This window comes from Sciurus vulgaris, assembly GCF_902686455.1.
Source record: "Sciurus vulgaris genome assembly, chromosome: 3".
NCBI lineage: Eukaryota > Metazoa > Chordata > Mammalia > Rodentia > Sciuridae > Sciurus > Sciurus vulgaris.
In genome coordinates this window covers 144,320,631-144,332,699 of record NC_136463.1, presented here as the reverse complement: position 1 = coordinate 144,332,699, position 12,069 = coordinate 144,320,631, and the positions used below count along the sequence as shown (strand labels likewise).

Genomic DNA, 12,069 nt, shown 5'->3' with positions numbered 1-12,069 from the left:
GCATTCTTAGAGGCCAATTTAGGGAGGAAATTCAAATATACAGAGCACAGTAAATATTTCCAGCATGTGTCAGTGTTTTAGTTGGGATTATAAACAGGGGAAATACTCTTTTTGGTTTCTTCCTCTATAAAGAGCTGAGAAGGGTATATATTTGGGGATAAATGAGAGGATTGTCATGCTAACTTGAGGTTTTGGAATACTGCCAACAAAGGTCTTTTTAATCATGTTATTTTAACAACTATAGGAGTAAAGTTAGATAAGCAGATGTGTTACCACACTCAAACTGCTAACAATTTTCAGACACTAACATCAATAACTTTTCTTATTCTTACAAGCTGAACCAATGACATGACACAGGCCTTAATTTTAAAAAATTAGACATCGCTTAATAAACACATCTAATGCCTAGAGAGTAATCAACTTGCTCCAAATTTAATGCAACTCTCATTCTTCATACATTGAATCCAGACGTCTCCAGCAAATATATTTTCCACCTCTTCTAAACCTTTATTCTTAGTACTCACTTATCCACTTTACTCCAGTAAATAATATCCAAGTATTTGAGTACAGAGTTCACTGTACACAAACATGCACTGTGCTCTCACCCCTGTGTTGCCCACTTTGTGGACAGCATTTGCCACAGGAAGGGTAGCAATTTGTCATGTGGGCCAGGAGGGAGAGGAAAGGACCAGAATATATCCAGGACAAATTCTCCCACTGTAGATTGAATGCTCTTCTCTTCACCAAATCACTGACTAAAATTCAACATCCACAAAGCTTTCTAAAGCTTTCCAACCAAATCCAGGATTCTCAACAAACTCCAGTGTATTCATAATAGAGTTCTTTACCAACAGCTCTCTTATGCATATGCTTCCATAAATGTTTACCTTGTCTACCTGTGTAGTTAAAAGCCCTGTGAGGAAAGAATTTCTATCTTCTCTTTCCAAACACAAAGAACTTTCTTCTTCATGTAATGTGTTGACTGATAGTCAAACCTAAAATTTTCTAAATAAGAATGCCATTCTTAGATAAGAAACAGGATATGGGAGATCAAATAACCCATCTAGCAGAAACAAGGTTTTGTTTGTTGCCTTTGTAAGACACTACAGCAGACTGAAATGCCTTAGTGGATTTACATATACCATCACTTGAATACTGTGATCCTGTATAATAAAATACTGACTTGCCCATTATGGTAAAAGGCATATAAGTGCTTACCTGTCCTTGGGGAAGGGATTTACTTTGCAAGCTTCCAGCAAAAATTTAACAACTTCAACGTGACCTAACCCCCCCCACAAAAAATAACAGATTTTAGTATTGAGTAGAAATTAACTCTGGGGAAAATAATAATAAATGAGTGGGTATGTATTACCCTCTGCAGCAGCTACATGGAGTGCTGTTCTAGAATCATAGTCCCGCTGTTCCATGTCCATGGCTGACAAAGCAAATCTGAAAATTCATAAGAATTACTATTTAGTATACATAAAATAAATTCAGTTCACACTTGTAACATTCACTCTAAAGGTTAATCTCAGGGCCTGACAGGTACCATCCTTTGCCAGGTCCATTAATGGCAACTAGAGCCCCTCTTTACCCAGTACCAGGTGTCTTGGGAAAGACATCCTCACCACAACCTTATCTTTGCTGTCTGGGGGTAGGATGAAACAAACATTAACCATTTCTCACTGAATTAAGCTTCATCACACTATTATTCAAACTCCAGAAGAAAGGTCCAGCTATACCAAATTTTATGTCTCAAAAGGGTAAGAAACTAGTAGTAAAGTTGCACATAGAGGTTCCCATTCTTTAATCTGATACTTGACAGTCTACAAGTTTACAAGTACTGCTGGGACTTTAAAACAAATGTGGAAATTAAGCCTAGATATCTTTCCATTTAAAGGTCAGACCCTATATTAGGTATTCAGTAGTATATGGTCTTAACAATCCTGATGATCTGCAGGACACCAGATACCCCCATCCACCCCCGCACCAGAGATGGGGAGTGAATGTGGGATGGGGAGGTACTATCCAATAATAGTATACCTCTAATACTAACTAGCCAGATTAGTTGGATAAGTTACCACTTGAGAAAACAGAGATCTAGGCTTTTCTAGAAGGTGCAAAAGAATAAGACGGCTACAGGCCTAAAACGTTGAACGTGGGGGTTTAATAAAGAGTTTTGTTTGGGTCGTTTTTATTAGAGAGAAATGGAAGTGAGACCTTAGCCTTAACATGGCTGCTTATCCAACATCAAACTTCATGATAATGGAAAATCACCCAGATAACATACCTTCGAAGGGCAGATACATCTCCAGTGTATGCAGCAAACAAAAGGTTTATCACTGACTTTACCTGTGAAGAAAAGAAAGTGTTCAACTGTCACTGGTTATTTCTATGTGCTTGGAATACTTCTGCTGGATCACTCGCAAAAGGTTATCTTGAGTACACTTCTATAACCAAATAAACACACATGTGGTATTTGCTGCTTTTAACAGGATTGTGAGGGAAGATTAAATAATAAAGATAAGATTCATGAGGGTAGGAATGGAATGATATCAGTTGGAACAAAAGAATGGAAGCTCACAACCTGGTATTTATCTAGTTGGGGCAACTGAAAATGCTTTAGCACTCTTCTCATTTAGCACACCTCAGTTCTGAGCAAGTCTGTATACTGATAAAATTCATCACTTCATTAAAAACTAAATCATGCTATTTAAAAATCTAATCCCTGCCAGTAATAACTTCCCCTACCAATGACTGGATTCCTTGCCAATCTTCAAACACAAAACTCAGTATTTATCATCTTAAACTTAAGAACAAAGAGCTGTTCCTCACTGAGTCTTTGGTTCCACTGCCCATGTGGTACAAGCCAGAGCATTTAGAGAACCCTAAAACTGCTTAAAAGGTGGATCAATCCAGCACTGTTGATGAAAAATTACACAACTGATAATTTGTTTGTAAATATATCATAAATTCCCAGTTTTGTCTTATGCTTTGCAACCTCAACATTTGTATTGATGACCCAAATGATACTGAACACGATGGTAGAAAACAAATTTAATCAGAGGGATGGAAAATAGCCTAGCTCTCCACAAACAACACCACAGTCCTGGAGCTGTGCTGCAAGACCTTAAACTGGACATTCTCTGCATTATGGCTTTCCTTTCCCACAACCTGTGAATTTTTAAAAACTAACAAACTGACCAGTATTTTCTAAGCCTGTTTTGTAGAAATTAGTCCACAGGATGCTCCATGAAAATAAGGGTCCTGTGATCAGATATTTCCTTAAAATATTAAATCTCCTACTTGGGAGGTTCATGAACATAAAAGAGGCCTTTAGAGTTCTCCAGTATAAGAACTATGTAGATTTCTCCAGTATAGGAACTACCTGAACTGTACCCCCCAAGAAAATAACATTACTATTAGTGTTGGTATCACTTATAAAGCTAATGGATTCCTTCAGTCCATTAACTTGCCTTCCTGCCATTCTTTACTACTCCTGCCCAGCTGTCTCCGGAAGTCAATCCCTCTGAACAGTCCAGTGTTCTCTGTAGAGGTAGGGGAAAGTTATACTCAGAATATTCTTAAGTATATATAACGACCTCCCTATTCCATTTCTAGTTGTACAAACCCTACACTTCAAACTGATATATTTTAGGGAAAGAAGGTAAACACCCACATAGTCTTATTTTAGTCTCCAGGTGGCTGATATGCTCTTTTGGGTTGTGGACCTTTTTTTTTTTTTTAGGGTGCTCTTGGCATCTTTCTTGGTGGGATCAGTTCTAAATCCTTTCTATGAATTCCCCTTGTGCTCTTGGATCACAACATGCTGCTTGACTACTAGTGACCATTCATATTTCCCACTGGTTTCCCATTGTCGTTGACAATTATTTCTTTCATTAGCTTCCTTCATACTTTATTCAGGTCCTGAACACCAATGACTACTCATAAAACAGTGATGATCCTGAATACAACTGTGCTGGGACAAAACCTCTCAACTCTCCCCTCATTCTTAGGCAGAATACTTCCTTCTAATACCTATTCTCACTTCCCTCCATGCCTCAAACCAAAAAGTATCTCTCCTTCCTCGATTCTGAGATCCACTTCTTTACCCATTCCTTCCAACAGTCCTCCAGTTCCCCTAACTGTGCTCCCTTACTTTGCACCTTTGTTTCTAGCATCTCCAACTTTTCCCTTTGCTCAGTCCCTTCTGTCTGCCTTAATACAGACACAACATCCCATTTTGAAAAATGAACACTTGGTCCTATTGTTCCCCCACAAGTGCATATTTCATGGAAGTATTTTATAGTTTTGAATTCCCTGAAAATTATCTTCTCATCCACTGCTGCCTCTGAACAGTACTCTCAGAAGTTCCAGCAGCTTCCTAAGTCCTCATTCCTCCTGTTCTCCTCACACTCCCTACTCTCTCAGGACTTTTCTCCCAAGATACAGCTTCTCCTGCTGGCTGCTTCACACATCCCCTGCCCACTTTCTGCAGCCTAATTATATGCCAAGGCAGTCTCCATCTTTCTTGGTTTTCAACATAATGTCCCTCAAACGTTTCATATGTACTCTGGGCAGAATGACTTTCCAATCTAGAGCTTTAATCATTGTTCCAAAAGCCCCAACCCCACAGCTGTACTTGACTGCCACACTGACACTTCAAACTCAAAAACAGCAACCACCCTGACAGCTGCCCACTCTGGCTCCAAAAGTTTGTTTCTACATGCCTACTTGACATTACCTTCAGGTGTCTCAGAACCGGATTTGTTCTGCCTTCCCTGACTCCCAGTCAGCTCTTCCAGTCTCTCCCCTTGGGAATGACACTACAATTCAGACAGTGCTCATTCCAAAGCCCCAGAAGTCACTCAGGGCTGCTGCATTTGAGTCAGCCACACAGACAGCCACCACAGCCAAATAGAGGTACCCAAGCAGCCTCTTCCCACCAAAGTGCCCTAGGGAAGAGGGGAGTCTTCTTCACTCAGAAATAAGGAACAGATCTGCTTCTGCCCAGAAACAATGACTAATTCACAGAAGTCCACCACACAGACCCTGAGAGTACTCCTCAATTACATTCTTTCTCATAACCACATCTAGCTTATCAACAAATCCTTCCACCACTTCTCACCACCTCTCTCTGCTGGTCTAGGTGTGTCTAAGCTACAATCTTATCTTACCTGGAGGTCTGGGACAGCCTCCTAACTGTTCTTCCTATCTGACTGCTAACACAGGAATCTTATGTATTTGCTGTGACTGTCAGACCAAGAGTCAAATTCCAACTCTTGGCCATGGCTTGCAGGTCCAAATGCTCTGCTCCCTGGTTACACTGCACATCTGGTTCCCTATCACTTCTCTTGCTGGGCTTCAGGTCCTCAGCATGCAGCTGGTGAGGAGGGCTCCCTCCCTCCCTACGTTCAGGCTTTCCCCAGTGTTATCCTGCAGACCGAAACACCCCCTTTCCATCACTCCTTATCCCTTATTTTGTTAATTCTCTCCATGGAAATTGTCATTTACCTAATACTCTCTCTTGCTCACTAAATGTAAGCTCTTATCTTTCTCTAATTAAATATAAGCTCCACGCGGGGAGACATCACTTATCTTCTTTCGCCCCTGTGCTTACCACATATAATACATGACCATTAAATATCTGTAGACTAATTAAATAAATATTCTCTCCCAAAGTATCAAATATTCAGTTTACCACCTTTTGGGTATTAAGAGTATAATCATGATTAATTCCTCACTTGAACTTCTACATCTTCATGTATTCTATTACCAGATTTATTCAATCCTTCTACCTGCTGCCTCTGCTTCTAGTCCTTCCACCTTCCAAACCTTTCCACATATTTCTAATCATTTTCTCAAAACACTGCTTTGACCACTGAAGGTTTCTAAGTAGGGGAGCATCAAGAAAACCCAAATTCATTCCGGATACAATTTAAATTCTTGAGCCTTGCATTCAAGTTTCTTCAGTTTGGCTCATTTTTTTCTCTCTCAACTTTGACAGGATAAAATAGGTCTTACTGCCCTTGTTGTGTCTTGACATTTGCACTCTTCTCTCCCTTTGAGTACACCCAGATTCCCAAATCTTTCCTACCCTCCAAAGCTAGCATGAAATGCCCTTTCTTGCTGCCACATCTTCCCAGGCCAAACCATCCCAGCATTCCTTTTCCAGCTGCCCACACAGTGCCCTGTGACAGCACATGTCAGGGTAGAGTCATCAATTAGACACCTCCTGTCTCACCACAACCCTGAATGTAACTTCTGCCCCTTTTAAGTCAGACAGGCATGCTATTTCCTGAAAGCATCTTTTCTCTCCCATTTTTCAATGAAATGTTAGTTTTACCCCTACTCTGTGAATGCTAATCTCTTAAATCAGAGTAATCGCCTTTGACAGGAATGTAAATCAATACAACCACCATGGAAAACAGTATAGGGGGAAGAAAACAATATAGAGATGCCTCAATATTCTAAAAGTAGAACTACCACAGGATCCAGCTACACCACTCCTGGGTATGTATATCCAAAGGAAATGAAATAGACATACAAAAGAGACACCTGCATAATAATGTTTATTGAGGCACTACTCACAATGGCCAAGACATGGAATTGGCCTAGGTGCCCATTAACAGATAAATGGATAAAGAGAATACTGTATGTATACCCAATGCAGTATTATTCAGAGTATCAGTCTTCATAAGGAAGTATGAAATCCTGTCTTTTGTAGGAAAATGGATGGAACTGGAAGTCATCAAACTAAGTGAAATAAGCCAGACACAGAAAGACAAGAATAACATGTTTTCTCTTGTATGTGTGTGTGTTGTGGGGGGAAGAGCTGAAAGTAGAAGAGGGACTATTAACAACTAAGAAGGAGGCCAGGAAAAGGAAAAGGAGCATGACAGAGGTTAAAATTAGAGTGGGTAGACCTGATCAATACACAATATATGCATGTAAAGAACTGTCATAATGAAATTGTACAGTAATTTATACAATTGTGCTAATGTAAAAAGTAATGTAATATTCTCCCACATTTGCCTCACTACATCACAAATGACCACATGGTGTATTTACCTGTGTACATATCTGCCCCACTACTAAAGGAAATATCCAGATTCTGATATACATACCATTAATTTAATTATCCATAGTTCTCCTTAAAATATTTGCCCTTCAAAGCAATAAATCCTCATTTATTTCAGTGACTGTATACTTGAACTATGTTCCTTTTTTAAATTCTAATTCAGACCAAACTACTTCGAAGAGATATTACACTAGTTTGTGTGTATTATTTAGTCAATTATTCAATATTTTAAAAGTTCTAAAAGAAAGTTTCTTATAAATAAGATCCATTAGAGGCTGATTTTAGAATAAAATTAATTTATTCAGAGTATGCTACAAGTTTATTTTCAAGCATATTTCATCTCAGAAATAAATATGAGAATAGAACTTTAATGCACAAAGGCTTTGAGACAAATGTGGGGGGCATTAGCTTGCCCTAATAAAGAATTATTAAAAAGTAATATGGAAGTTTGCTGTTTTTCTATGAAAATAAAAATCTAACTTCAGGGGTGAATTCAGTCCAAACCAGAAAACTGGAGTTTGATCCTCAAATGAATGTCACTTTCTCCAAGTCAGGAAAGCAATAAGAGGCAGCATATGCACAGGCCCCATTTAAAAGTCAAACCATAAACACCTCTTCATTCCAGCAAACAGCCACCAAGATTTTAAGTCTCATAAATCATGAAATGAGCTATGGGTGGAAAGTCAAGAAAGAAAATGAAACTAAGTTTTGAGACAACAGATGGAGTGTTAGTTCAGTTAGGGACAGTCCATTTCCTGCTCTGTTAAAAGAATTTCACAAATATTCCCAACTAAACTAACATGCCTGAAGGCCTACCACAGCCAACAACCTAAAGGTGTGAGCACCCTAGACCACCACCCATTCACCTCCGATAACCCTTGCAAAGAATGCAGGTGTGCTACCCCTTGATGGAAGTTTACTCCCTAACTCCCCACTGCATACCTGAGTTGTGTTCACTTCAAAACACCTGTCGAGAAAGCTAAAGTCCAGAAAATAATGGGTTAACAGTAACTGCCAGAGGCATGAAAGCTGTATTTTGATGAATCATTCACCATGAATCATTCCTCAACAACAAAGAAAGAAACTATACAAAGCAGCAACAATGGCTCTATAAATTAAGGACTCAGATGTCTGACATATGTCTCCCCAGAGGAAAGCGGAATTCCACTTGGGTAGGGAGCCATTAAAAAATTATAAATTACATGTTAACAGTTTTCCCTTCGTCTTGTAGATTTTTCCAGAACTACTACATTTTCCTTATCAAATATGCTTGTCAGAACCAGACAACCTTATCTTAGTTTATTTGTACAAAGTCACCACAACAGTGGGACAAAAATGTTCCAGTTCACATGAGTTCACTTGACACCACATGCCTGGCGTACCAAAACCTCACTTTTCCCACAAATCTAGAAGCAGGTAGAGATTCGATCAATTTTACCGGTCACAAGACATTCCTAGGTCATCAACCCTATCGTTCTATTTATTTTGGACTTGTTTAGAAGTTTAATTGTGTGACTTTTATCTCCTCCTCCTAAATTCCCTGATAACTCTGTACTTATTAAAAAAAAAAAAAAGGTAGCAATTATTCAAATTATACTATCATATCACTTTGTACTTATATAATGGATGACCCTGAAAAATTCAGCATTTTAAAGTTATAATTGCTTTTTTAAAAACCTTGACAGGCTGGCTGTAGAATGCATTGATGGATATATTGTATTTATTACTGAGATTCTGAGCCTTGGCTCAAGTTCACTTAACATATGAACTAGTGGTACACCCGGGACAAAATTCAGACACCTGCATTCTCAGTTCTGTATAGCTTGACCCTGATGGTGCAAGTCCTTAACAGATCTCATCTTCTTATCCAAAGAAGGCAATCCAAAGATTAGACAACAATTTAGGTCCTTTGCTAAATATTGAAAGGAAGGGGGAATGGGAAGAAAAGGGGAGGAAGGAAGGGAGGGACTGAGGGTGGAAAGGTTGGTTCATCAGTTTTACACTTTACTCCAACTACTTTAGAGCCATCTCTATTACCAACTGCAAAACTAACGCTTCCCTTGTTTTTTATTCTTAGTTTCTGTCTTCATACAAAGACTACTCAGCTCTTTTGGAGTGGCTTTAATAAAAAGAATAAAGCACGTAACTGAAAAACTACCCTTGTTTCTATGATCTCCAGTTTGACGTAAACCATGCTCTCATTTCCAGTTCACCACAGTATCTGTTGTCATGGAATGGATACTCCTCTTCATCTGTTAAATAAACCATCATGTCTGCAGATCCAATTTTGTTTTAAAAGTTTCATTCCAAATTGGCTATTTATAGCCTTTAAATGAAGATGAGCTTTCAGACTTCTTTCATAAATATTTTTCTTAAGGTCAGGTACACACATGAACCTATTATAGTGTAGCTAGAGGAAAATTTTAAGTTGCCAAGATATAAATTAAATGCCTCGAGGGCAATGGTAAATAAATCTATACAATGTGTATGTGATCTTTCCTTTATTATTAAGCTTATTTAACATTGGAAAGGATGTTTAAAACAAAAGTATAATGCTCTTATGACAGTCTAAGGTATGATGTCACATGTTAAGTTTTCCAATGATTTATTCAAAAATATTAATATACTATATAGAGAGACAAAACTAATCCAAATGACAAGATCAGATCAGAGGATTAGAATCAATTCTTTATGGGAAGAGCAATGCAGTCATGTCATGACCATGTTTCCAAATTTGTATACAAATATAGGAAGTTCTCATATGGTAATTTCAATAGAAATAAATCAAAAGCAAATTTTACTCTAAAGAAAATTTCTATCTTACAGAAATTTCACTTAAAAAATATAAGGTCAGTTGGATGCAGTGGTGTACATCTCTAATCCCAAAGGCTAGGGAGGCTGAGGCAGGAGGATGGCACATTCAAGGTCAGCCTCAGCAACTTAGCTAGGACCTAAGTAACTTTGCAAGACCCTGTCTCAAAATATAAAAATAAGAAGGGCTGGGGTTGTGTAGCTCACTGGTAGAGTGCTCCTGGGGTTCAATCCCTGGTACTGAAATAATTAATTAAAAATATATATAATAAATTAAAGTGTGTGTGTGTGTGTGTGTGTGTGTGTGCACACACACATTCAAAAACAGCAGCTCCAAACACTGCATTCTGCTCTTGGTTTAAATAATAAATTCTCTTAAGCATACCATTTCAAAATAAATCAATGAGCAGATTATCAGAAATAATTTCACTTATTGGTAAGCTAGGAAGTCCTAATCATATCTAAGAAATCTGATAACTTATGAAGCAAAATATTAAGTTATATCTTATTTATAACAAAATAGTTAACAAGAAGCACCTCCTCATTCTTGACAGGCAAGTGCTTTAAGTATTACTATTCCTGTTCTTATTCAGAGGTCAGGAAACTGAAGACTACAACACTGAAATAACTTGAGCAGGATCAGAGCTGGTGAAGTGGCAGATAGGGGAGTGGGACCCAGACTAACTGATTCCAGGGCCAGTGCTTGCAACTGCTGCCTATCTGAAGATTTCCTAGCAAAACCTGGGACTTCCTTGACAATACAAAACCAAATAAAAAATAGATGGTGATAGAAAATCAGAAAATATCAACTAAGGAATTTATAGGGAAATCAGAGATACTAATTTTATACTAAGGTGCTAGCCAAAGGTGATTTTTATAAATGGGAAAACAAGGGAACAAAATGAATAATTCACTTTAATAAATTAATACTATAAAAGAATGTAGTATTAATAAAAACATTTAAATTAATTAAATTTAAAATAATTAAACATTAATGTTAAAGATTATCTTTATTCTTTGCATTTACACTTCTAAAGATGAAAAGTGAGTTTTAAATTCATGTGAATTAAAGCAAATATGACTACTACAGCATGGCAGCAAATTAACAGCTTCTTATTTCAGTGGCTCATATTATTTGGGTAAATGTCAATGAATGGTCTAAAAAGATACCAATGGACTCAAGCATCTCTCCTTTTATACCTGATTATAAAAGTAGCTAACAATATACCTTTGTGTGGTTTGAAAAACAGTACTCCTAATTAAGCAGTAGCAAGTAGAAGAAAAATAGAAACCTGAGCAAGGGCAAAGGCAGCGATTTCTTTGAAGAACAAAACAGGCTTTTTCATGTGACAGACCCAAAGAGCATGTGCATTGCCCTGACAAAGTTCTCATTTACTCACTTCCTGACCTCTTCCTAACACAAATATTTACAAAAATTTCATGAAGATTAAAATCACATTATGTACTTAGATAGAAGACAAGATGCCACACTTCTGGAATGATTAAGTGTTATGTTTTATTTACAATTTTTATTATAACTAAAAAACAAGTACATAAAACCTCAAAGAGTCGAAGAACCTAAAAGCAAAGATAACACAGGAAATAAAATTGGTCACCAAACACTCATACATATTACTTTAAAGAAAAATAAAATCAGGGATATTGGAATCAAAAGATTCTTACAAAGGCTCTGTCTTGTGTAAAATAAAAATAAGTAAATACAAACAAGGTTGCTAAAAAGATGGGGCTCAATTTCTGCTGAAAAAAATAAAACTGTTTTGGCAGTGGTATAGGCAGAATTAGATCTTCAACTCAAACTTAAAAGATTCCTCTGTCTTCACATGCTCTAAACCCTGCTACTGTAACAAAGAGGGCACAGGAATGTGGGTTTACTCTAGTTACTCCAACCATGGCATATTCTTACTGACTGCCATGATGTTATAAAAAAATCCCTAATTTTCATTGGTCTCCAGAGAAACACACTTAACTCTGTTTAATGTTTATTTCAGAGTTCTATTGTGAAAAGTTTAATATTTGTACTTTATGAACCACACACAAAGAAATGTAACAATGCTTCTCTAGTGCTTCCAAGCAGTTTCATAGCATTTATTTGATTACTATGCAAGTTACAATATCAAGCTCTGCCAATATATAATATAGGAAGCTGCTGTAGAAAA

General features: G+C 37.5%; 1 protein-coding gene across 1 annotated transcript in view; it reads right to left on the bottom strand.

Annotated features, from left to right (window-relative positions):
• GLS (glutaminase) overlaps positions 1 to 12,069 on the bottom strand; it is a 75,704-nt gene that overhangs the window by 1,793 nt on the left and 61,842 nt on the right. The window contains exons 15-17 of the mRNA XM_079135105.1: positions 2,291 to 2,352; positions 1,373 to 1,449; positions 1,219 to 1,282 (exon numbers count right to left, since the gene is read on the bottom strand). Of these exons, the coding sequence (XP_078991231.1) occupies positions 1,219 to 1,282; positions 1,373 to 1,449; positions 2,291 to 2,352 (203 nt within the window). The remainder of the gene's footprint in view (positions 1 to 1,218; positions 1,283 to 1,372; positions 1,450 to 2,290; positions 2,353 to 12,069) is intronic.